At 46.8% G+C, this 26,486-nt stretch overlaps 1 protein-coding gene and 1 pseudogene across 2 annotated transcripts; one reads left to right on the top strand and one right to left on the bottom strand.

The window, feature by feature from the left end:
* The first annotated feature begins 744 nt into the window (after nucleotides 1-744).
* LOC120671187 (stromal processing peptidase, chloroplastic-like) lies at nucleotides 745-12,493 on the top strand. Of its 2 annotated transcripts, none has more exons than XM_039951470.1 (25): nucleotides 745-1,061; nucleotides 1,196-1,406; nucleotides 2,186-2,415; nucleotides 2,812-3,010; nucleotides 3,283-3,330; nucleotides 3,541-3,648; nucleotides 3,830-4,018; nucleotides 4,110-4,406; nucleotides 4,702-4,803; nucleotides 4,901-5,035; nucleotides 5,813-6,037; nucleotides 6,133-6,336; nucleotides 6,514-6,684; nucleotides 6,821-6,970; nucleotides 7,175-7,312; nucleotides 7,420-7,647; nucleotides 7,783-7,935; nucleotides 8,264-8,387; nucleotides 8,556-8,673; nucleotides 9,316-9,436; nucleotides 9,515-9,595; nucleotides 9,872-9,973; nucleotides 11,255-11,405; nucleotides 11,854-11,968; nucleotides 12,052-12,493. In XM_039951470.1, the coding sequence occupies exons 1-24, from the start codon at nucleotides 850-852 to the stop codon at nucleotides 11,934-11,936; spliced, it is 3,780 nt and encodes a 1,259-aa protein (XP_039807404.1). In that variant the 5' UTR covers nucleotides 745-849; the 3' UTR covers nucleotides 11,937-11,968; nucleotides 12,052-12,493. The 2 variants fall into 2 exon arrangements, with proteins under 2 accessions (XP_039807404.1, XP_039807405.1); XM_039951471.1 differs by having other exon boundaries at nucleotides 807-1,061; nucleotides 8,559-8,673; nucleotides 12,052-12,490.
* A 1,082-nt stretch (nucleotides 12,494-13,575) lies between these two features.
* On the bottom strand, nucleotides 13,576-22,065 carry LOC120671186 (annotated as a pseudogene).
* Nucleotides 22,066-26,486: the final 4,421 nt, after the last annotated feature.

Here is a 26,486-nt window from a genome sequence, read left to right as displayed (position 1 = left end):
GGACACCGGTCGCCCCACCGTTCAACCCCAGTCGACGAGCAGCAAACCCGCAAAGGGGGACACAAACCTCACAAGGCACTTTCTGCCAACCTCGCAGTCATACCTTGGGGGGACAAAATAATCCTCTGGACTCTAGCTCCCATATCAGCAGGTATGAGGCCACCGTTGACACTGGTTGCATGGACATGGACAGCGCAAAGAAGCACACAGGAAATTCGACCACCAACGCATAAGAAAATATCGAAGAAATCATCGCCGGTGATGAATCCTCCGCATATGACGCCATCATCATGCTCCACGCAGCAACGACCGGCAGCAGACCCCAACCACCGCCAATATAGACAACACCAGAAAAAATCCAGAGGAGGCAAAAGACTCCCGGCAAATGGCTCACCGAGCAGTAAACCAACCCTTTGGTAACAGTAGATCTACGCACTAAGCGTAGATAAATACATGTAATAGCTAAACCTGCAAACATAGGTATAAACAATCCTCTCACCGGAGACACGCCGCAGAGCTCGCCCTCAAGCACCGCGCGGCACCACCGGCCAAGGCCGGCGGAAAATATCTGGGTGGTCAGGCTGAAATCCAGTCGTCAAGCCCAAACACGCACAAAAACCCAAGCCCAAACACAATCCACAATCTCCCCCGCACGGCCGCACCGCCAACGAGCCACGATATTTGCGTTGCGCCTCGTCTCGTCTCCGTGAAGAAACGCAGCCAGCCGCCGTGCCTTCTCGCCCCAGCTCCATGCCTTTCACAAAAGCATTAAGAAAAGAGAGAAAATAAAAAAAAACAAAGAGGAGAGCGTCCTCCTATCCTCCTCCCCCCTCGGCCATCCCACCCCCGATGGCCTCCGCCCCCTTCCCGCCCGTCGCGGCGGCGGCGGCCTCCGCGCCGCCGCGCCTGGCCCCGCGCCACCCCTTCGCCGCGGCCGCCGCCGCGCGCCGCTCCTCCCTCTCCTTCCGCCCCGCCGCGCGCCGGCCCGCCCTCCCGCTCCGCTCCTCCGCCGCCGCGGCCAACCCGCTCCGCTGCGCGCACCGCCGCGCCGTCTCGCCCAGGTGGGTGCCACTGACCTTGCGCCGGTTCCAGTTTGTTGGGTTCATTCGCCCTGTTGGCGGGTTCGCCTCGCCACGCCCCCCCCCCCCACGCTGACTCGCGGCCGTCGGTGTACGGTGTACCGCGTGCCGTGCAGGTCGAGGAGACGAGCGCAAGGCTTCGGCGCGGCGTCGGCGTCGGCGTCGGATTTAGCGGCGTCCACTTGGGGCGCCGCCGCGGGGAGCGACGGGTGCCTCTCGTGCTTCCCCAAGAGCAGGCGGGGCCGGTCGGGGCTCGGGAGGTTCGCACCGTGCGCGCTCCCGCACGCGTCGGGGCTCTCGTTTCGCGGCCGGTTGAGCGGCGCTAAGGTTCGTTATCATCAACTGTTATTATGTCTCGAGTGGATCAGGAATCGGGATGGTGACTTCGTTACTTTTGGATTGCGCGAGATGTGTGCCGTAACAAGTTCTAGTACCTTACTTCCCTCGTTAGCTTTTGTTAGCTTGCTTGCTTAATGCTGTTTGGGGGATGCAAGGGGTGTATCAGCGTATGATCAGGCATGGATTGGAAGTTCAACCCTCTCTGTCATCATCATTCATGAGTACAACATTAAGTGCTACCTCTTGGCATGTTTTATAAGCAAAAAAGAGTTAATTCCCGCAACTCCAGAATCAATCAAAGGCGCAATCACAGTTGTTTTGTTAATATATTTTTTAATGCAGGTTGTTTTGTTAATATATGGTATGCTAATTGTTGAATTAACTTCAAATTTTGAACCTAGTGAAAACTCTTCTGGATTTCATTGTAAAAAAGCGACATTTCGCCATGATAGTTTTTCTCTCATTAACATCTTGGTAGTGCAGCTCAATCGTGCTGTATTGGAAGCATTATTTCGTACGGGGAACTGCTATTTGTTTTTCTGATGCACTTTTTTTTCTCGATACTTTTTTCTGATGCACTTATTCTGTTATATTTGTTAGACGGATGAATGCTTTTATTATTTGTTAATAAAAAGGAAGGAAAAAAGTTCCATTGCTTCGCGCAGTATAATCTGAATTCTGAACTCACATCCTCATCATCTTCGTGTCCTTTTAACAGTGGTCCTGTAGAACGTGACATCCTTAATCAATTCTTTTTCAACTTTCAGGTCAGGTCTAGCCATATATTACGTGCTGCTGGACCTGATGAGCCACATGTTGCAAGTCCGACATGGTCTGAAACTTCCCTTGATAAACCTGATCTGGACCATACTATTAGTAAGGAGGAGCTTGACGATGTTCTCAACACTCCGCTTCCTGAGCACCCAAAGCTAATACGGGGCCAATTGAAGAATGGCCTTCGGTATCTTATTTTACCAAACAAAGTTCCTGCAAACAGGTTAGGAAACTTTTTTTCCTGCTCGTAAGATTCTGCTGCTAAGCACAAAAGTAATGTTGGTTTCCTTTTAACTGGAATTTCATAGGACCCTCTGTACGATGTCACCCTTAATTTCCTTATTACATTTGACAGTTTTCTTTTTTCTCTATTTTTGAATTCGAATTCTGAATATACTTGGAAGATGACAATTATAGGTGGAATATTGCACACCTGTACTTGTGTGAAGTGTTTAACCCATGGAACATGAGAACCATGTATGAATAAATAAATTGAGCAACAAATATTATCCTAGTGTCTAATTCATGCTAAAATTTGTGCTAACTGTGAAGCAACCTTACATTACTATGATACATGTGGAGGATATGTATATTATGGTTTTAACTGCTTATTTTGCAGGTTTGAGGCTCACATGGAAGTTCATGTTGGATCAATTGACGAGGAGGATGATGAGCAGGGAATTGCACATATGATTGAACATGTTGCATTTCTTGGCAGTAAAAAGCGTGAAAAGCTATTAGGAACCGGTGCAAGGTCTAATGCATATACAGACTTCCACCATACAGTGTTCCATATCCACTCTCCAACTAAAACAAAGGTCTTTACTTTTCTTTCTTTATTAAGTTACAGTTTTCTTTGTCAAAGTTCTAAATGTCCATTTTTCAATCGGAAGTAAATTATGGCAATTTGTTGAAGCTTGTTTTTGTTTTATTGTTTAGTTGTCCTAGCATGAAAAATCACGTGAAAATGGACTGAAAAATATATTTCTTAACTTTGATGTTCGAAATTTTTTAGAATCTAATGATCCTAGTTATTTGTATTTCTTTGTGGTATTTAATGTTTACATATTAGTTTGTCTTATATTCGCAGGAATACTGTGAGGACTTACTCCCTTCTGTGCTGGATGCATTGAATGAGGTAATGTGTCACGAAAGGGCATTCCTTTTTGGAGTGATCATCTGCCAAGTATCAACTTTGGTCATTTTTTTACCAATATTTGAAATTGTAAGCGTGGCCAATCAGTACCTGAAATTTTAGGACGATGTTGCCAATGTGTTTGGAAAGTCTGTAACAAATTATTTCTGTCGCAATGCAGAATATAACAATTATGCCATTTTATTTTTCCAGATAGCTTTTCATCCAAAGTTTTCATCATCTCGTGTTGAGAAGGAGAGAAGAGCAATTCTTTCTGAGCTCCAGATGATGAACACAATCGAGTATCGTGTTGATTGTCAGGCAAGTGAACTTTTTTACTCCGTCCTAGTGTCCATTGTTTTACCAATATGGAACTTTGTTTGAGAAGGGATATCCTTGTTACTCCTGAAAACTCATGCTAATCAATCAATTAACTTTATAATGTATGTGGGACTTCTTTCTTTTGAGAATTGGTATGTTAATCATGATTCGTTTGTTACAGTTGTTGCAACATCTGCACTCAGAAAACAAACTGAGCAACAGATTTCCTATTGGACTTGAAGAGCAAATACAGAAATGGGATCCTGATAAGATCCGCAGATTTCACGAGCGCTGGTACTACCCTGCTAATGCCACTTTGTATCTGGTGGGAGAAATTGATGATATTCCCAAAGCTATGCGGGAAATAGAGGTAATCTGAAATTATATTCTAGGTGTTTTTAAAATGTTGGCGGCCTGTAGGATCATATAGGAGATTGATGGGTTGACTTGTTGCAATGCAGGCTGTATTTGAACATACTCTTTCAGAAAATGAAGGAAACCCTCTACCAGGCGGTAGTCCATTTGGCGCTATGGCAAGCCTTTTTGCACCAAAGCTCCCGGGTGGCTTTGCTGCAAACCTAACTGGTGAAAAATCACCTGTCACAGATAAAATAAAGCATGTAAAGAGGGAAAGACAAGCAGTTAGACCACCTGTAGAGCATAAGTGGTCCCTTCCTGGAGTTGCTCAGGATGCCAAACCGCCAGCAATTTTTCAGCATGAGTTGATTCAGAGTTTCTCTATCAATATGTTCTGCAAGGTATGCTCAAGTTTCATGCCTGGCAGTCTTAACTGACACTTTTGTGGCTAAGTGTAACACCAATTGCTTTGTTAGTAGTTCCTGTTATTATTACTATTACTATTATTTGGATTAGCAAACTGGATTGGCCTTTGTCATAATTCCTGCAAGCTTTGATGGCTTTTGCACCTTGTGTCATCCTTCATGTAAACGATGGTGCTTGCTGGAAATGATCATTTTTATGATATTAGAATAGGATACTTTCTTAATAATGCAATAATTGTATATCCCTAAAGTTTTCTTTGCATTTGGACAGATACCTGTTAGCAAAGTTCAGACGTACAAGGACCTACGTAGTGTGCTCATGAAAAGGATATTTTTGTCTGCCCTACATTTTCGAATCAATACGAGATACAAGGTTTATGATTATTAATATTTTTTGATATTTTCCTTATGGATCCAAGTTTTTTTAGGGTACAATTGACTGAATACTTTCCTGTTTGGACTTTATACAGAGTTCAAACCCTCCTTTTACGTCTGTTGAGCTGGATCACAGTGACTCAGGAAGGGAAGGGTGTACGGTCACTACTCTTACAGTAACTGCTGAACCCCAGAACTGGAGAAGTGCAATCAAAGTTGCTGTTCACGAGGTTTGTTTTCCAAATCTTGTTATAGTTCACTGTATTGTATGTCTTGAAACGTATGTAAAAAGTTTCTATGAAAAAAAATTCTTAAATGGTTTAAGCTTTGAACTAGTTCAGTATTAGAATAAACCCATTTATTCTGAGATCACTTGATGCAAGTCTTGGTAACTTTTACCATTTTGTTTGCTTTAGTGTATGGATTAAATTAATGTCCCTTTTTTGTTTTTCTGGACAAGTAAATCGATTAGGAACTACGACTTTTGAATGTGAACAGAAACAAGGAATGGAAATGTATGATAGTGCTGGATATGATGCAAACCTAATCTCAAATTAGCCTAGTAATTCAGCCTATGTCCAGCTTGAAGCCTAGTAATTCAGCCTAGTGTTGGATATGATGCAAACCTAATCTCGAATTAGCCGAATGCTACGTATACTTTCCTTAAGAACATATTAAGGCCCATGCCCAGCTGTTGCTGAACCTATCCCAGTTAGACCCAACAACAGCTAAACCATGTTTGAACCAGGTCAACTTCAGTTGTAGAGCTCTATTTTACTCAAGGTGATATTCAATATTCCAGAGTGAATTAAACTGGTGTATGGAAACATGGTCATGGCTGCCATCAAGTATTGTCTTTGTGGCGCAATTGTTTGAGCTGATTTTACATTCAGCTTTGCACAAAAGTAATAGATTTATTCTGCATAAGTGACTTGGTCTATATTTCACCAGTTACCGATTCATCAGTGCTTTGTCGTTTTTAGCAACATTTCTTCGTGCTATTTCAGGTGCGGAGGCTTAAAGAATTTGGCGTTACAATGGGAGAAATGACCCGTTATATGGATGCACTAATAAAAGATAGTGAGCAGCTGGCTATGATGATCGACAGTGTGCCCTCAGTTGATAACTTGGACTTCATCATGGAGAGTGATGCACTTGGCCATACTGTTATGGATCAGTTGCAGGGACATGAAAGTTTGCTTGCAGTTGCTGAAACTGTCACCCTTGAAGAGGTACTGATCATTTCTTAATACAAAGCGCAATAGGAATTGATGGCCCCACTCCATTTCACCCCCCTCTTTTACTAATATGTGTTTACTATATGTAGGTCAACACTGTTGGTGCGGAAGTGCTGGAGTTCATTTCAGATTTTGGCAAACCCAATGCTCCACTTCCTGCTGCTATTGTTGCCTGTGTCCCCAAAAAGGTGCATGTTGATGGCGTAGGTGAAACTGATTTTGAGATATATCCAGATGAAATCACTGAGGCTATCAAGTCAGGCCTTGACGAACCTATTTACCCAGAACCTGAGGTATGTTGGTTTGTTTCCATTTCTCTTGGTTCTTGTTGAAGCATTTTATTGGGTCAACTCAGTTTGAAAGAGCCTGGAGTTTCTTTTGGCACCTCTGTGAAAACCGGAAACTTCCAAGCAGGACATGGCGTCTTGGGACCCTGGGCTGTTAATTGACTACTTTTATTCCTGTTGCAGCTTGAGGTGCCTAAGGAATTGATTACTCAATCAGAGCTCGATGAACTGAAATCGCAACACAAACCGTCATTTGTTCCTTTAACCGAAGAAGATAATGTGGTGGAAGTGTTTGACACTGAAACTGGTATAGCACAACGCCGTCTTTCTAATGGAATTTCCATCAACTACAAGGTAATTTCTCAACTGTTTGCCTCTTGCTATTCTCGAGTGGATAGAAGAATCTTCACATTTATATGCCTATTTTCATGTAATTCAGCTTTGTTCCATATCCCTTACGGTTACTAAAAGTTGGTTTATGATATCACAGATCACACAAAATGAAGCGAGGGTTGGTGTCATGCGGCTGATAGTAGGCGGAGGGAGAGCAACAGAAGATTCCGAATCAAAGGGATCTGTCATTGTTGGTGTTCGTACCCTGAGTGAAGGTGGTTGTGTTGGTAACTTTTCAAGGGAACAGGTATATTTTGCCTATGGGGTCTAACTTCTATCATGATATTGTAGTTATCATATTATTTATTATCTCAATACAAAAAGTAGCATCCCCTCCTGTCCCCCAAAAAAGTGATACTTTGGGTTTCCTTTCATCTTCTGAATGCTAATATCTGTTCAAATAGTACTTGTTTGGCTGTATTCACAAAAAGTTCATGGATATTGATTTCAGGTTGAACTTTTCTGTGTGAATAATCTTATCAACTGCTCTCTGGAATCCAATGAAGAATTCATATTTATGGAATTTAGATTTGCTTTAAGAGACAGTGGCATGCGTGCTGCTTTCCAACTCCTCCATATGGTCCTTGAGGTATGGCCTTTTTAATGCATACCACACTCACCTGCTTCACTGTAGAGAACTAGTTTTCTCCAAGCAACAGAGGTCTGACACTTAACATTTTCTCCTTTGTATTACAGCATAATGTGTGGCTAGAAGATGCATTTGATAGAGCAACTCAGTTATATCTGTCTTACTATCGCTCTATCCCCAAAAGTTTGGAACGTTCTACAGCTCATAAGCTTATGTTAGCCATGCTAAACCATGACGAAAGGTTTGTAGAGCCGTCACCACATTCATTGCAGAAGCTGACTCTTCAGTCAGTTAAAGATGCTGTGATGAACCAGTTTGAGGGGGGCAACATGGAGGTTCGTTATTACTTTTTCCTTGTATTCCTTTTCTTTTCTCTTCAAGTTTTGTCATGGCACTTTTGCTTTCTCTGATATATGTTTAATTAGTAATTTTCTATTTTTATTTATTCCATATTGAATTTTTTTCACCAGGTCAGCATTGTTGGTGATTTCACTGAAGAAGAAGTAGAATCTTGTGTTCTTGATTATCTTGGGACTGTGAGGGCTGCAAGTTCTCCAAACACAGAGGAGCGTATTGAAAAGATTTCCTTCCGACCATTTCCATCAGATCTGCATTTCCAGCAAGTATGAAGTCTCCAGCTCCAGCGTCATCAGTTACCATATATGCTTTTTTATTTGAATTGAGAACCGTTTCTTGTTTCACTGTTTTCTTTTGGTACAACAATATGAGAGATCATTACAAAACTGGTGTTAGCTGAAGCATTAATAAATCACTACATTGCCGTTACAATATTGATTAGTTGAAGCATTGACAGGGCATGGAAAATCACATGTTTAAATATTTCGATTGTCTTCAAATTATATATTTTGAACCATAGCTCTCAAATCATTTACTGTTTCTAATGCATGTGCTTTCAAGACATGTCTGTTGATTGTGCTCCTCCTTATCCAGGTATACATAAAGGACACAGATGAGAGAGCCTGTGCGTATATTGCAGGCCCTGCACCTAATCGTTGGGGATTTGCTAGTGAAGGAAATGACCTATTTAATGTCATTCAGCGATCTGGTGCTGATGGTAATTCCAATTTGTTATGTGCTAGGCGTGTATTTTATCTCCTAGTAGATTCAGATACCCTACAAGTTTGACCTGGTTTTGGCTTCTGTTTGAGAGTTTCCTACTTGTGCTAGTGATTGTATAGATGTGCTATTAGTATATTGGCTGATATTTGTTGTGCTATTGCAGCAGAAATATCCGAACCAGTAAACTTGGATCTAACAGGGAAGAAACACATTGATGTTCGCAGCCACCCTCTTTTCTTCGGCATCACTTTGAGTCTGCTTGCTGAAATTATCAATTCTAGGTAAAAACATTTATATGTGATTTTTGGTAGATTATTACAAAGATTCTTCAAATGTGACAAGGGCCATAGTTTGCTTATCATCTATGCGCCTGGGATAGCTGAGCTAAGTACATAAGGCTGTGGTTTGGTACATAGTAAACCTGAATTTATCCCTACAAATTGATTGTGCAGTTAGCAGTTAATATTCCAGACTCACCATTCTTTGGTTACAAGATCACATCGCAGACAGTGTTTGTGGTGATGGATAGTTCTATTTATTTACTTTATTATTATCACTATCACAGTGCCCGTATGTTGCTACGGGTAATATAATAGATCTACGTAATACCATCAACTTTGAGTTCATTCACTTCATGTACAGGCTGTGCCATGATTGTACGAGACATTGATTATCCGTGTTCCGATTGGGATTCCGATTGATTTGTCCGGATTCCGATTAGGATTCGGATTGATTTGTCTGGATTCCAATTAGGATTCCGATTGACGGACCAAGGAAACATTTATTGCTTTAGAAAGAGTAGAGATAGAGATAGGGATTATTATTATCACTATTATTTATTTGGGGGAGGGGGGGGGGGGGGGTTTGTTTTGTTGGGTTAGCTGGCAGGCCTAACATAATGTGATGCCCTGTTTTGTTGCCAGGCTGTTTACAACAGTTCGAGATTCCATGGGATTAACATATGATGTTTCTTTTGAATTAAACCTTTTTGACAAATTGGATCTTGGTTGGTATGTGATTGCTGTCACGTCAACTCCGAGCAAGGTATCTTACTTAGTCCTATAGAATTCAGATATTCTGTATGCTTCCTTTGATTACATATCTTATTATCTTTAATGCTAGGTTCATAAAGCTGTTGATGCATGCAAAGGTGTTCTGAGAGGATTACATAGCAGCCGAATTGTGGAAAGGGAGCTTGACCGGGTTAGTCAAACTTTGCAAGTATTTTCCATTCTGCTAGTCCATATGACAATCACAGAACCAGTATGTGTAGGATTATGGTGCTTATGTATATATGGTGTGAATCAGCATAATAAGATTACATTCATATTAATTTATAGTTCTTTAAATATTTTTTGGTTGAATACGCATCTTGAAAGTTGAGTTAAATGGTATTTCATCGATTAAGATGCACCATGTTGCTGTATAATATATTGAACTTAAAATGCATTTTTACCATCCAAAATGCATAATTTTCAGGCAAAGAGGACGTTGTTGATGAAACACGAGGCTGAGACGAAGACAAATGCCTATTGGCTCGGTTTGCTAGCCCATCTACAGTCTTCATCTGTGCCAAGAAAGGTAAAAATTCATTTATTTTTTACCAAAATAAAGTGATTATCTACTTGAGGTTTGCTTGCATTGGCATTGTTTTCCCCCTGTCGTGGTAGAGAATTTTGTGATTTGTGAACTCATGTTCTAGCCAATCTTGTTAAATTGTTGATAATTTTGAAGTTTTTCCAAATGTAACTTTGGCAAGCCTGCTGTATGATACCATCTCTGGGGCATGTTATGACAAACTATAATATCGTTGTAAAAGGAAGTCACTGTTTTTTTTAAGATGCGGGGGAGCTGTTTATTAGTATATTGAGATGAAAACAAGTTTACAGCCACAGCCAATACACAGATAGAGGGTTTTCCAACTGGGGAAGTAATAGCAACTCTTACCGAGAAAAAATGAACTAAAACCACTCTACTGACCTGAGAATAAAATTGGGCAGCAATATGCCAATATACTTATATTCATGCTATTGTTTTCACTGCAACTAACAGAAGGAAAACGGAAACATATGTAGGCCTAGACCATGTCTAAGCTTCCCATGCATTGTATATTAATAAAAAAAAGTTCTATTGAATTCATGGTGTATTAAGAAACAGGAACAATATATGTGGATGACAGAGTTGGTGCTTGGTAACTATTTTTGGAACTAAGGAAACCTATCAGCTTCCCATGCATGGTATATTAGGAAAGAAATATATTGAATTCAGAATGTTTATTAAAATCTGGTGACTGCTCTTGTGGTTTCCAAGTTCTAACTGTATTCCACCCAGAACCCTGAATGACTATTGAGTGGGTAAGAACAACGATCAAATCTGAAAAGTATTCTCATGTCTGGATGGCTGCAACTTGAACATTTTTTCAATGGGCCTGTCTTGATCCTGGCCGATGAAGGAATCTTAAATAGTAGTTGGGTGTGTTGTGGGAAAGAATGCAGTAGTGCTAATATTTCAATGGGCCTTGATCCTGGCCTATGAAGGAATCTTAAATTGTAGGACTTGCCCATTATGTAGGTGGATGAATCATGAATTTTTCTGGGACCATATGCTTCATTTATGAACTATTATTACTTACAGGACTTGTCTACTGTGTCAATGGTGAAAGGAGTTCTGAATCTTCTCTTCATTTATTAACTTCTATTGCTTATAGGACCTATCCATTATATTATTGGTGGATGGAGCTCTTATGCATCTTATCCTTAATTTATTAACTTCAGTAGCTCAATTCACAGATTTATTTTTGCCTTTTGGTCGCTTTTCTATTTTATTGCCGTAATATCATTCATCCACTATGACTAAATGCAGGATGTATCGTGTATCAAGGAATTGACAACGTTGTATGAAAGTGCCACAATAGAGGATTTGTATCTTGCGTATGAGCATCTCAAAGTTGATGATTCTTCTTTGTTTGCTTGCATTGGGATTGCTGGCGCTGAATCTGGTGAAGATATGAATGGTAATAAGCTACTGATGCTAAATTAAACATTACACATATTTTCACTATTATGTATCAAAGTATTTATATGAGAAGCAGTGTTAATGTTTTCATAATGAGAAACACTACTATATCGATGCAGTCTTTTTTTTTCAATAGGTATATAGAAAAAAGAGCAATGATTAACAGTGTGTGTTCATGTCTGAAGCAATAAGTAAAAATGAACCAGTATTCAATTACCAAAAATAGATCCTAACCTTATTGTTTACCCTAGTCAGCCCGAATTGTTTTCAAACTTGAGCAAGAACCATCGTAAATAAAAATACAGCCATTTTATGTTGTGCAACTTGTTGAAATGAGGGGCAAATCCTTGGAAGTGTAACTGCCTTACCAGCATATATTGGTGAACACAACAAGAGTATGTCATTATCAAAGTTGTGGCTTTATCCATTTTTTGTTTGAAATGCAGATGATGAGGTTGATATGGATCTTCATGGTATGGCTCCCATGGGAGGCCGGGGTCTTTCAACAATGACCAGACCGACAACATGATAACCAATGTTTGGAGCACCAACCCTTCCAAGGTGTGAGATTAAACGCTGTGTGTTACTCTGCCACTAACAAGACTTGACCTTCTAATTGAAAATGGCTGTGGTGCTTACTATAGGGATCAACCTTGCTCCTGAATAGAGGAGCCACATCACCAATGTTAATCGTCAGTTTCCGCCGTGCACTATCTGAGACCATTGAAGCGTTTGGATCAGGGCAACTATTATTTCCTGTGAGCCACAACCAAAAGCTTGGTTGCAATTTTTTCTGAGAAACATTGAGTTGATTATTGGCACGGTCTTGAAAGGCCTTAAGGCTGTGTAGGTTCACATGTACAGTAAAGGTTGATTCTTGCATACAGTTGCTGTACCTAGGTCCTTCAGAGCATCGCAGAAAATAGGATGACAGTAGAATCACAGATATTTTAACGTGCAGCGAATAGTGCAAGGCATCTGTAACAAAATAATGATGCCTAGGCTTGTAACATTTTGATGTCATTCTTTTTCTTGAATAAAGTATCTATCAGTTCATAATAAATATATTCACAGTTTTGCTGTTGATGCGTTTGTTCTCATCTCCATGTTATTGTTCTCCATCCTATTTCTGTGCTTGTTCCTTGTGTGGTTAGGCATCGACACATTGTCACAGATGGGCGACTGCACCAGAATCATTCTTTTATGATCCTTTATGGTTCTGGTGGGTGTATAATTTTTTATGCTAATTTTTGGCTTTCGGATACCAAGGCTATGGAACTGTAATGACAGTGTTGGTAAACTCAGGGGCGGAGGACCCGGTATGGCAAGGTATGGCGCTTGCCATCAAATATCCTCAGCTCTTTAGCTCTTCACGTGTCCTGGCGCCATGGCTGCTGATGCGCTTCTGATCTGAACATAAGCGCAAGGAAGAAGACGCCTATTAGGCCACAGGCTCACTAACCAGTCAATCCCACGACCCCACCAGGCCTTCCATGCTCGTTTCCTGATTTGGCCGGGCCGGCGACGCCAACCGTCATGAGTTCACGACTAAAGTCTAAAACGAGGACTACCATACGACACAACCGGCAGATACAGAGGAGGTAGCAGCCGGCGGATGAGCGCAGGCAGCAGGCGTACCACGCTGGCGCAGCAATGCAATTGCCGGCCGCCGGGTGGACGATGCATGCAGGTTAAGCGAACCTGCCTAGCAGTAGCAGCTCAGGGGAAATCAGTTATTTCATAGTACGGTTAATTTAGTATCGTGTAAGATTTTCGTTCTTTTGGGTTAACTTGAAAGATAGAAGTGAGGTAGTGGTCGAAAGTTCAAAGACATCAGGGGTGTATTTAGATCCGCGAAAAGCGGGTAGAAAAGATCACATCGGACATTGTAGCATATTGTAGCACTTTTCGTTTGTTTGTGGTAAATATTGTCCTATTATAGGCTAACTAGGCTCAAAAGATTCGCCTCGCAACGTACATCAAAACTATGCAAATAGTTTTTTTACTTACCTACATTTAGTACTCCATGCATGAGTCATTTGCTATATTTAATGTTTTGATATGATTTTGATGTAATGGAAAGTTTGGAGGAATTGGAGGGAAGTGAACACAGCCCAGGTTAAAACCTAAAGGGACGATGTGTGCAATTGAAGAAGATGGATCTTAAGGAAATGGGGGAACTTGCAACTTTTTACATGCCAATTTGACCCAAAATTATGTGTATTTGTTCTCTTACATGCTTTGGTGAATTGGTGGTGTTGGACTATATATTTGAGGACCTTTTGATCTATTGAGTTCAAGTTGTTTTTGTTTCAAAGATTACATAAAATTAATAGCATCGCCAGCAGTGCATGTAATTATATATTTCAAAAATTTACAAATAGAAGGCCTCAAGTCCTCTTCATCATTTCCTTTGGAAATTCAGCTTCATTATGGCAAGACCGAACAGCAGCGCAAAGAGGAGCCCAAACGCCACCACCACCACGGCCACCACTCCCAGGAGGCTGTACTTAAATCCAAAGTAGTCGCTGACAAATTTGGCCACGGTGGTGTTGCTGACACCATCAAAGAGCGGAGCGTGGACATCGTCACCGTACAGTGACACAACCATCCCGTACAGGCTCCACGCAACAGGGCAGAGCCAGTAGTACCATCTCCACCAGATAGGGATTTTCTGAATTATGGGTGTTCAAAGGGAACAGATGAGGCAGCTGTTAAGTATGAAGGTTCAACTTTTAAAAAAGCTGAGTCGTTCAAAATGCAATAAGAACTAGAGCCAACTTACCGTTAGGGGGATCAAAAAACCGGAGAAGAGGTTCCATGTGGCATGGAACCCGGCGGATACAATGGATGCTACGGTGTGGTTCTGTGTCAGCCCAATCACCATCATGCCACAGAATATGAAGTACAGCAGTGTGAAGTACATAAAGAAGATATACCAGAAGAATTAAGTAACTGTCCACTTGAACCCCATCATGGCATACACTATGGTTCCATATATGCAGGTCTGAACCAGCGTGTAAGGCAGCTCGATCAAAACCTGCAGTACAGTCTACAGACACTCATTGTTGTGACGAGATCTTCTAAAGTTACACTACATTTCAGGCAGGACATGTTTTCTCAATGCATTGAAGGCGACAAAGTTTGTAGAGCTACCTGACCAAACGCATACGGGAAAGCTGAGTACATCCCGGCAGCTCTTTCCCGGTAGAAGGCCATTCGCTCCACTGAAACCACTGGCTGAACTGATGCCGCATTGAGCACGCCTATGGTTAGAACAGCAGCATACATGGACCCCATGGTGTTGAACAGGTCTTGCGGTTTCTCCCTGGATTAAGAGGCGAAAGAGAATACTGGCCAATTCAGAGGTCATACCAAGATCACGCTATCTTTGCTATGTACACACTGCAGTGTAGAGGGCTCAACCTTTTGGAGCCGAGGCCCCAGAATATGGTGCCGAAGAGTAGAGCTTTAATGGCAGTGAAGAAAAACCTGACAGTGTTGTACTGCACGTTCCTCCAGTAGGACAGGTTTTGCTTCCATAGGCAAGCCAGGAATTGCGTGAAGAATGACCGCGAGTGTGTGGTCGGGAAGTGGAGGTCCCTTGAACCTGGTGCCGGAGTACTCAGTTCATGTATCAAGGATTTGTTCCTTCTGTAACATGTAAAAATAAACATTAATGGTGCTGTTACAATTTACAACAAGAAATGCTTACAGTGGCAACCAAACTGGAAATGCACTACAAACGGTTAACAATTTAAAACCAAAAACTACGGACCGAAAGGGCGACCAGAGGGGGTGAATGGGAGCCGATTCAAAATTCTTGCAAACTGAAACCTCGGCTTAGTCCCAAAGTGCACACCCAACCCTAGAGTCCTAGGCACAGTGTGGAGTAGCTATGGAGGAGCTATACCAACACAAGAAAGCCCTAGAAACACACGCGAACCAACGTGAAAGCAAACAGCGAAAAGAGGCAGCTGAAAATATGCAAGGTATACTCACCAGTTAAACCGACGTGCACAAAGACACCTCGTCGGTTCAACCGACGCGCAGAGCCTGCAGCAGTGAAAAAGCCCACACCGGTTGAACCGACGCTGCGGTTTAAACTGCGTCGGTTTAACCGGTGATAGAGCACCGGATGATCCGACAAAATCGATCACGAATGCCGGTGTGGTTGTCCAGAGGGACACCAAAACTCGATGCTGAGCACCGGTTAAACCGATGCTAGCAAAACCGAAAGACCGGTGTAGTTGTCCAGAGAGTTTGCAAAACCAAACACACAAAGCACCGGTTAAACCGACGTCTAGAAAAGTCTATACGCCGGTTAAACGAGTAAAACAACAGCAGAAAACCCTAACAGTAGAAACTCCTACTCACCGGTTGAACCGACGCACCATGTTCAAAGTGTCGGTTTAACCGGTGATAGGTAAAAACTCAGCCCGACGCAAAAACCCTATTTTTCAGCCCGCGCCTCGTCAAAAATTCGATGTTCGAGGGATCAAATCAAGTCCAAATCTTACCAAATTTTGTGGGCATGATCACAAAGGACTTGTGAACACATCCACGGAAAGAATCGACGAATCACTCCATGGTTTGAGAGGAATCGAAGAAAAACCGAGCTAGAACGGGGTTTTCTCAAGAACGTGAAAACTTCAAGAACTTCAATCCTAAAAAGCTCGTGATTCCTAGAGGTTTTGCACTAGGCAAGAGGGATTAGAATCACTTCAAGGAGCTCAAAGAACCATCACGATCTCGTGCATAAGAGTCGACAAAGGAAAATCGAATTCATCCAAAAGCAAGTACAAATCGTACGAGATTGAAATGAATTCAAAACCCCGGAGGGCACAAGGAGGATTGGGCCTCCTTTCCCACACAATCTCAGTACAAAGTCTTCTAGAATCCATCCCTAAAATCCTAAGCCTAGAGAGGAAGGAGGGAGGAAGAAGAGAGGCGCCAGGGAGAAGGCAGCGACAGTTCTGGGCGCCCAGGAGAGAGAGAGAAGATGAAGAGGTGAGGGGGTTTTTAACCCACTAACTCTAGACTAAAAGACTAAACTACCCCTAGACTCAAATAGACACTAGAAAGCCCGTATGGGCAAAACCGGAAAAAGATACAGGGACTCATCCGACGGTCGAGGTTCTTTCTTCGAGTCGAAGTCTTCTCCGCGATGCCGCCGTGTGGATGAAGATCCGGTTCACAGTTTTGGGGGGTCCGCGAAACCCGGGTAGGTGGCCGGTTTTGAGAAAACCGCCAAAACTCCACGCGCGGGAAGATTCCCGCCTCCACGCCGTGGCCCTAGACGCCGTTCCCACCTCGGCCTTCTGACGGCCCTAGACGCCGCCCGACGCCCGTCACCTCCTCGCCCGCAGCGAGGCCCTAGACGCCGTCGACGCCCGTCGCCTCCGTCAGTCCCGAGACCGACGTCCGTGCCTCCACGACTTGGCGTCTTCAACCGCCGTCCGCCTCCTTGGTTTTGTGGCGCAAACCAGGAAACCCGCCTTCTGTCGCCGCTTGCGTCCTCGATCCAGGAGTGGACGCCACAGCTGCCGCCCGGCCCGAGCTCCTCCACAACAACTCTCCGTCGACACTCGACGCCCGTGTACCTGCAATCCAAAGACCAAGCGCACGATCACACCGTACGGTTGACAATCCACTCATCACAAGCAGGATAGAGTACTTTCATTCCTCAACTACAACCCTACAAGTCATTTGCACAGAATAGTAGGGTTGAAAGTAGGTCTTGTACTGACTGGTAGAGTTCAGAGTTCTTGTATATGTCACTGAAATCAACACCTAGTACAAATTCTTGTGAAACTGTTGTCACTTCCAGCATCCAGGTCGCTGGATTATAGCCCTCTTTGATTTTAGCAACTCCTTCAATTTCCTGAACAAAATGGGTGAATATGAGATTTAGAGATTGAAGTGTAGAAAAATTTGAACTTTAAGTCATACATTTACCTCAAAATACTTGATCATTTCTGAGGAATAATGGCCTAGTGGACCAAAATAGATCACTTCTCCACCTTGCTTCAATAGTAAAAGCTGCGTGAATGGAATAATGAATTTCAGGATTCTCAGCATAATTCAGGATTCAAGCGATTAATGCTATTCTAGTACCCTCTATATCTCATGATTCCCAGCATTCCCTCCCCATTTCCTCTGGTAAATTTTTAATGCTTGTGTGGTTAAATTGTATTTGAAGGCACTCATAAAATAAAATCATAATACCTCACAGGAACTATGCATCTTTATACTAAAGATAAGCACCTAATTAGAAAAGACTTGATGGCGCGGGCATTGATAGTCAGACTCTCCCACCAATAGAGCTAAACTCAATTCAATTAACTATTATAAGGGATATGAGGTCCGCTCAAAATAATTTGTCCTAATGCTTTAAGGCAATATCTCATGCACCTCATCAAAAGCTTCGAATATGTCGATGCTTGGCTGATGGATTGTGCAGACAACTGTTCGACCAGTATCGACAGTGTTCCGCACTGTCCTCGTCACAATTGCCGCTGCGCGAGCATCAAGTCCTGATGTTGGCTCGTCCATGAAAATGATAGAAGGGTTTGCGACAAGCTCCACAGCAATTGTCAACCTCTTCCTCTGGTCAGACGACAGGCCATTTACTCCAGGCAATCCAACCAGAGCATCTCTCACTGGTGTGAGCTCCACAAGTTCCATCACCTCCTCAATACACACCTGCACCACAAATCACGAAAGTCAAGAAAATAATCACATAAAAGTGAGTGCTTATCAAATTCAACTGACCTTTCTTGTCATTGAGGACTATACTAACGCTCCAAGATTTGGAGCGCTCCCGTTCGCTCTGGCCCCACGTGGGGGGCCCGGGGGTACTGTTCATGTGGGGGCCGGTACTGTTCATGGGCCCATGTGTACTGTTTAAGTGGGCCCACGTGGACCCTGGGTACTGTTTATGGGCCCCTGTGTACTGTTTAAGTGGGGCCCACGTGTACTGTTTAAGTGGGGCCCGCATACTATTCAAGTGGGGCCACGTATAAAATATATTTAATTTTTTTATATAAAAAATAATATGATTTTGTATACTGCGTTCACATGTAATAACTCTACTGTTTGTATACTACAAAGTGGGAGCCACACCATTTGCGACCCATGCACATTTAATGTGCCCCACTTAATGGACTCACGGTACTATTAGGTGTCTCTATCATTTGAAAAAAACATCAATGATGATTTCGTATACAAAATATAAAATAAATTTAACTTTTCCTATATATATGAAAATAATAACTTTGTACACCACGTTCATCTACGATAGCTCTAATACTTTTTATAATTTGTTTCCCGTACATAAATTCAAAAAATAGGATCAATTATTCTTTCATCACTAATTTTATACGTTACTCAGTCAGCTATTTTTACTCACACCTAAAAGTCAACGAATTTCTAAAAAAAAAGTTATACTGTGCTTAGATGACCATTATGATAGCATAAAATATCTAAATTTAATATTGGATTGAGTACAACAAAATATAAATTTATGTTTCATCATTCTTTTCAAGTTAATATCTTCCAAATAGATGCGCATCGCGCGTCAACCGGCCTAGTTGAATTCACACCCCCTGGCAGTCGGAGCCATGCAGAAAAAAGCAGGGACTCGTGCACTGTAACCTGTGGAGAGTGGATATCATCTTGTTCACAGCATCCTGACACACAAGCAAATGATTCCTGTTTCTTTGGATATCCATAAATGCTGATACTTCCCTTGATGTACCCACTGGTCTTTCTTCCTGCCAGAACATCCATCAGAGTTGTCTTACCAGCACCACTGATGCCCATCAGGGCAGTCAGTACGCCTGGCCTGAAAGACCCACTAACACCCTTTAGGATCTCCAATTTATCTTCTAGAATTTTCGTTCTCATTTCCTAAAGTTGCGTATCAACATTGTTTGCTTATAGTTCAGGAAAAAAGAGAATAATGATAGTTCAAAAATTATAATTATTTGCGCACTACATAAACTTACCTGTGGAATGTCAACAGAGTATCTGATACTGTCAAAAGTTAGTGAGAGTGGGACAAAGGGGAGAACCATCCCTCTTTGAGCAGGCATAGAATTGGCATCAACACTTTGGCAATTTTGTTTCATTGTTGCTGCCTGTTGCTTGACAAGCACTTTCAGATGACTGGCAATTACTTCCAAGTCCCTTCCCTTTATGTAATGATACATCTACAGCCACACCAGTCAAATTTGCATTCTTCTCCTTCAGCGTCTCTTCTGATACTGATGGATAGGACGGCCCATATGCTGTAAAACCAAAGGGGATATGTCTCTCAGCAAAGCTGTCTGCCTATTTGGTGGATTAAAGCTTGAAAGCATTCTATAAAGTATTGCCGTTTAACCCCCCCCCCCCCCGCCCCCCGCCCCCCGCGTCGCTCCCCAGGGCGATTCGGGGGCAACTCCCCCCACCCACGGCGGCGGCGGCGGCCAACGGCGGTGCCGAAGCCGGCCCCCGTGTCGCACCCTCTCCCTCCCCTTCCCTCCTCTCTCCCAACCCTAAGTCGTTGTCTTCCTCTGGGGTCCGGCCGCCGTGCGCCGGCATCCGGCCACCATTCGCCGGATCCACCTCCCCATACCGCGGATCTGTGCCTTCCTGGCCGGGTGGGCCTTGTCGTCGGGGGCGGCGGCGCCATGGGCTCCGGGCGGGGCTGGCCGTCGTCTGCTTCTCCGCCTCCAGCTTGGGGCGTTGCCTCCGCACCTTCCGACATCCTCGGTGCTCGCCGGCCGCCGCCGCCTTTCGCCAGGGACAGGTGCTGGGGGCCCGGATCTGGGCTCCCTCCACTGGCGCGGGCCGCTGCCTCCTGTCCGTGCCCTCCTTCGGGTTGTGGGGGCTGGCCCCCGCCACGTCCTGGCGGCGCCACTCTGGGTGGGGGTCGTCGGTTCCTCCTCGGGAGCTGCCAGATCTGTGTGGGGTTGCCGTGGTTGGTTTACCCTCTTTGCACCTTGGCTGGTGTTGCGGTGCTCTGGGGATGGGGTTGAGGCGAAAGCCATTGCTCGCTTGCGGGCCGATGATGGCGACACTTTAGGGCGCCGTTTTCCTCGTTGGAGGCATCAGTTGTGTGCCCCTTCCCCTCTGTGCTTCCCAGGTGAAAACCTAGACTTTGTTAGTCGGGCGTCGATGGCGCATGTGGCGTCATTTCCTTGCTGAAGGTGTCGTCTTGGAAGCTGCTGGGGATGGTTCAACTTCTGCACCTGCTTCGCTTTGTTGTTGCACACCGTTGCCTCTGTTGCCTAGGTCGTGGCGAATGCTTTGTCGTCCCATTGTGGTGGTCGGGTGGATTCTTTGCCACCGCGTCTTGGTTCGGGCAGATGCTTTACCGCTGTGGCTCTTCGTCTGGCGGATGCTTTGCCGTCGTGCTCCTTCTGGCGGATGCTTTGCCGCCGTGGTACTGTTGATTGTTGGATGGTTCCTCTCTAGACATCTTTGGCGATGTTGTACCTCTTTTGCAGGTCCAGTTGTTAGGTTGGCCTTGGTTTGGGCTGCTGGGTTGGAGGTGTTCTGCTGCTGGGTGTCTGTTGTAGTTGCTGGGTGTTTTGGTTGTGTTTCTTCAGTTTTTTTTTTCTGTTTTTAGTTCTTTGTGATCTTGTGTTGGTCAAGCACTGTTTGGCCGCATCAAGAATTGTCTGTAAACTGCTTTCTTCTTAATGAAATACGTGCTCAGGCACGGTCGCGAAAAAAGTATTGCCATTTCTTGTTTCAGTTCCTACAGTGTAACTGATGTACCGAGCTTTGATCACTCAATGATGCTGCTCAGAAAGGCACTAGTTAGTAAATAAAACCAGGAGTGCACTCACACTTGAGGTATGCAAGACAGAGCGTGAACAGAGAGTTGAAGATAAGTGTGAATCCAAGTAATGCGCCAAAGCCAATCCAGTACCACTTGGCTTCTGGAAATATTCCACGAGACTTGAGGATAAGCACACCAAGGGGCTCAGTCGAGCCTGGCAAGACCTTCTGCCAGCTTTGTCCCAAGAACTCATTCACCGACACAGCATTCTGTGCATACATCATTGGAGAGGTCCAGTATCCCCAAATCCACCATTTGTTTATGTTATCTAGAAGCCATGAAAGGGAGGGGCAAGTTAGCAGCGAGGGCTGCAGTATCAGTTCAACATAATGGAACAGGATGACTGAATTTTACCTCTAGAAATAACAAATCCACCCAAAAGCATAACAACTAAAATTGCAAATGATCCGAAGACATACGCAACTATCATGTTTCTTGCTGCTCCAGCAATGAAACGGAAGAGCGAAGCTGCCATCTGGTTAGCTGCTAAGAAAAGCAGATATTGCTTGAAAAGCCTAAGGATAGCACTCTGTATGCCGATCATAAAAAAGGAGCAAGAATACTACATGCAAGCAATTAGATTCATTAGAGTAAAATAGGACTTAATTAGTGAAACCCACCGGACAACATCTGGATCAAATCCAATGGCATAGTACGTTATGAAAACAGACCCACCAACCTCAAGGAATGTGATTGGGATCTTAAGAATCCATGATGGTACAGTGTAAGTCCAAGCAGGATAGAAGAGGAGAACCCTTTGCTTGAAGAAAATAGGTAGCTTTAAAATGGTTAGGGTAAGCTCAGAGAAGCCATTGAATATGATCATGAGCGTGAGGTTACGGCCCTCAATGTTGAGACGGCGCTCTCGCGCCCTCTCCACAGAGATGCGGGCGTCCTCACCCGCACGCCTGCGGTTGAGCTCCGCCCGCAGGTCTTCTGTTCGTGCACCCCTCACTGTGGGGGAGCGCACGGATGCCGACACGCCGCCCTGGCGCCGGTGGTAGGGTACGACCGCATTGCCTGGCGGAGGTCGTTGCCCAGTCTTTGCAGAACTGGGGGAGGCCTGAGCCAGAAGGAGGAGACGGTCGACATTGTCCCGTCACTGCCTCAGGGCGTCTGGCGAGGCTGCAGCAGCCGGGGGGTTGTGAAGCAACTCCCTAGCCGCCACCAGCGCTCCACCGCTCGCAGCTTGTGAGGGGGCCCTTGACGGGCGCCCTGACTCTTGCCGGCGAGTAGCGCGCGCTACCGCCGACAGTGGCTGCTCCACGGGCACGGTTGCCCCTGGAGCAGGGATGCGAGAGGCGTGTGGCGTGGAGGACGCCACACCCTCTGTCATCTCCACGTCGTCCACCCGAACCATGGAGACGAGCAAGAGATGAACTGAAACCAGCTATCTCCCCCTACATGGCGCGCCAAATGTCGTGGTGTGGTAAACCACAGCCGGGTGGCGAAATGCACCCGCCTAAGCCCAGAGGGTGATTACTCGGAGGTTAGATAGCGACTAGTTCAATCTCTCTCAAGAACACGATGAACACAGCCGGTTTAGAGTGGTTCGGGCCGCCGGAGCGTAATACCCTACGTCCACTGTGTGTTGTATTACTCAAGTCTGGAAGAGCTAGGAGCCGAGTCCAGCGTACGTCTGTGTGTGTTCTGGATGGCCTCTGTGCAGCGAGCGCCTCCCTTTATATCTCAAGGGAGGCGCGTACATGGCTGCTGGGTCCCCGACAAGTGGGCCCAACAATGTAGTATAAAATAACGTATTGTTCATGCATTATGGTGTCGTAGGCGAAGGAGATATCTCTCCAGCAAAAGACTCGCGCCCGCGCCCGTACCCGCGGGACACGTGGTGGCTCCGGACCCCCCCGGCGGCATGTTAGCTCTACACACGTGGGAGGTCCGGACGGGTGCGAGGAGGTCCCGGACCCCTATGGGGGGTCCGAGATCTCGGTGGTTGGCTCGGAGCTTCCCTTCCTCGGGGACACATGGCGTCTCCGGACCCGTCCCAGAGCGGGGAGTGGATCCGGGGCCGTTGGCCCTGTGAGGTAAGAGCCTGACCTGTGGGCCCTGGTTGCTCCGCCCTTTACCTCGTAGTTACGGATGACTACGCGGGTCCTGCCTTGCTGCAGTAGAAGTGAGTATCCCTGCTACAGGGTACCGACAGTGGCCCCGGGCCCACCTCGGGGGAGGTTCGAACCCGCAGGTGGGGCCACTACTGTGATTTGGCTCTGCATAACTTGAAGCCTCTCACTGCAGGGGTCTTGACCGGCTTTGACCATCCATCAGGTTGGTTGCTACCTCATCACATCGCAACGGCTTACTGACTTGTGGCCCCCACGCACAGTGGTTCACCTAGTCACGCGCGCGATGCTCGGCATTGTTGCGGCCGGAGTAAATGGGATATTTACTACCGGCGCAGTTCCCGAAAAGCTTGGTCATGCCAGCGCTTAATACTCGCACGTCAGCTCAGCTTCCGCCTCGCTTCGCGCGCGGGCGACGGTTCAGATCCCGCCTTTTCACACCTTTGTTTGTTACCCGCTCTCCCTAACAGGCGGGCCTGGGCCCCCCTGACATGGACTGGGCGGTTAACACCAGGTGCGGGCGTCGCTTGGGTTCCAGCGATGGTTCCGGGGCGCGCCAGTTGGGTCAGGCTACATAAAGGGGCGAACCGCATACCGTGGTTACTTTCCCGCATTCGCCTTCTTCCTTCCAACCTTTGCGCCCCTTTGCCTTCGAGCTTCCTCGCCCCTTGCTCCCCCGCGTAGATTGCTCCTCACCTCCTTGGAGAAATGACATCCCTTGCTCATCCCCGCCGTTTCCAGACTGAAGAAGAGCTGAGCACAGTGCGCCGCCTGCTTGGGTGGAGTGCTCAGGAGACTGCTTGGGGGATACGAGCAGGCTCGGTTCCCCTCGGCAACCTGTGCGCCGAGGAGTTTGTGCTGTTCATCTCGCACATCTCCACCGGCTTGGGGCTGCCGATCTCCTCCTTTTTCCTGCTGCTGCTGGAAGATTTCGGCCTCCAGCTTCAACACCTCACACCGCACTCCATCCTCCTGACGGCCATCTTCGTGCACCTGTGCGAGATGTTCGTGGGGGTGCGGCCCTGTGTCATCCTCTTCCGCCACTTCTTCCAGTTGGTGAAGTCCGGGAAGAGCAAAGACGAAGTGGGGGCATACTATTTCCAAACGAGGAGCGACCTGCGGTCACCGTACATCCCCGGGCTCAATGGCGGGAAGTGGGAGGAGTGGCGCAAGGAGTGGGTCATCGCCACCACTGAAGCCAACGAGCATCTGGTCATGCCGACCGAGGGACCCGCCTCCGACCGTGTATCCTGGAGGACCAAGCCGTCCCTGCCGCCGGATTTCGACTCCGTGCTGGGCAAGATCAGGTCGCTGGCAGAGAGCGGCCTCACCTCGCTGCACGTACTCGGAGATTTCCTGAAGCGCCGGATTGCCCCCCTAAAGCAGCGGCCGCGTCCTTCTTGGAGCTTCACCGGCCTCAACGACTGCAGCAGGACCCACCGCAGAGAGGGGAGTGACCTTACCCAGGAAGCCTTGGAGGTCCTGGTGCGGGCGATGACGGGGGAAGTCTTCGTTCCGGAGAACCTGATCCTTCCCCAGGGCGTCGTCCCCCTCTGCGAGGACTCGCGCCTAAGAACGGCGGTGCTAGCTACCCTGCCGACTTTCGACGACGGTGGGCTGGCCGCACGCCAGACTGGAGGTGACCCGAACCGTGGGCTCTGGATCCCTGGTGCGTCCGGGGATCAAGTTATGCCGAGCACCGCGGGGTCCGGCCCCACTATGAAGGGCAAGCAGGCCGTGGCCGGCAGCGCCACCACAAGTGGTCCTAGCCAGGTCCGGAGCAGCTCTGACGCGTCGTCGGGAGATGCAGTCCGGCGCAGGTTACACAGGGCGACGGGACCCCAGTCATGGAGCCTGCCGCGAAGCGTCAGAGGTCTCCGGCCCTCGCGGGTCCTCCAGGGCGACCGTGCCACCACCATCACCGCCGAGAGATAGCTCCCTCCGGCAGCAGCAGCAGCAGCGGCAGCCACGGGAGCAACAGCAGCAGCAACAACAAGAGCAGCAGCGGCAGCCACGGGAGCAACAGCAGCAGCAACAACAAGAGCAGCAGCAGCAGGAACAGTCCCGGGTTGCGCCTCTATCGCCGCCACGGGAGCTGCGACAGCAGCAGAAGCAGTCGTCGAGCCTCCGTGGTCGCTGGATACCCGGCGCTTCTGGGTTAGTGTTATTCTGCTCACTCCCCTTGTTCTAGGTGCTCTGTTTTTTTGCTGAAGGCTTCTTCTCTTTGTTGCCAGGGCCCCTCGCCCAAACAGTTCTTCCACCATCGTCGGCTCATCGGCTGGTGCCCAGGCGACCGGGGCCTCGGCATCGACAGTGGGAGCGACGGCGGGTGCGGGAACCTCGGGTGCAGCGACCTCTACTAACCCGGTGGTGCCCGATGTGGCGGTGGTGGGCGCGCCATCATCAGGCTCAGCAATGCCCGACGCAGCGGCGGTGGATGCGCCTGTGCCAGACGCGGCGGTGGCTGATGCGTCAGTGTCAGGCGCAGCCACACCCAATGTGGTGGCGGCGGATGCGCCAGTGCTGGGCGCAGCCGCACACGACGCAGTGGCCCTCGAGACCCCGGCTTCGGTGACAGTTGCGCCGGCACCGGATTTGGCGGCGGCGAGCGCGACGGCGACAAGTGCTGCAGCGGTGAACACAACGGCTACCGAGGCCCCGATGCCAGTGCCGGAAGCTCCCACCTCCAGCTCTGATCCTGTAGCGGAGGAGGAGTTGGAGGTGGTCTTTGGCAGACAGCTCCTGCAGGGTCCCTCGGAGGAGGAAGCGACTCCCCTCCCCTGGGTGCTGGTCCAGGTTCCGGCGGTCGATAGAGGAGGCAACCTCTTCTGCCGAGGCGGCCTTCCGGCGGGAGTGGGCTGCCCTAGAGAGCGAACGTCAGCGCCTCTCCGACTGGCACACCCGCCTGGAGGCGCACACGAAGGCTGAAGCCTCCCATGATGCGGAAGCTCGGTCCAAACTCAAGGCCGATCAAGAGGCCTACCGAGCCAACCTTCGGAAGGTGTTTGACCGGGAGTTCGCAGTATCGAGCCGGGAAAAAACCCTGGCGCAGCGGGAGGAGGCTTTTGCCCTGGAGGTTGTCAGCTTCGCGGCTCAGCGTTCCGAACTTAAGACTGGCCTCGCGGCCCAGCGGTCCGAGCTTGAGACTCGCAGCCAGAGTCTCGAGGTT

This window comes from Panicum virgatum, chromosome 4N (genome assembly GCF_016808335.1).
Source record: "Panicum virgatum strain AP13 chromosome 4N, P.virgatum_v5, whole genome shotgun sequence".
Classification (NCBI taxonomy): Eukaryota; Viridiplantae; Streptophyta; class Magnoliopsida; order Poales; family Poaceae; genus Panicum; species Panicum virgatum.
Note: the sequence above shows the minus strand (reverse complement) of the source record. Positions and strands in the feature narration are given on the sequence as shown.

Coding starts and splice junctions, on each gene's coding strand:
- LOC120671187 (XM_039951470.1), top strand. CDS start 850: ATGGCCTCCGCCCCCTTCCCGCCCGTCGCGGCGGCGGCGGCCTCCGCG. Junction 4,407..4,701: donor CTATCAATATGTTCTGCAAG/GTATGCTCAAGT, acceptor GCATTTGGACAG/ATACCTGTTAGCAAAGTTCA. Junction 11,406..11,853: donor ATCTGGTGAAGATATGAATG/GTAATAAGCTAC, acceptor TTTGAAATGCAG/ATGATGAGGTTGATATGGAT.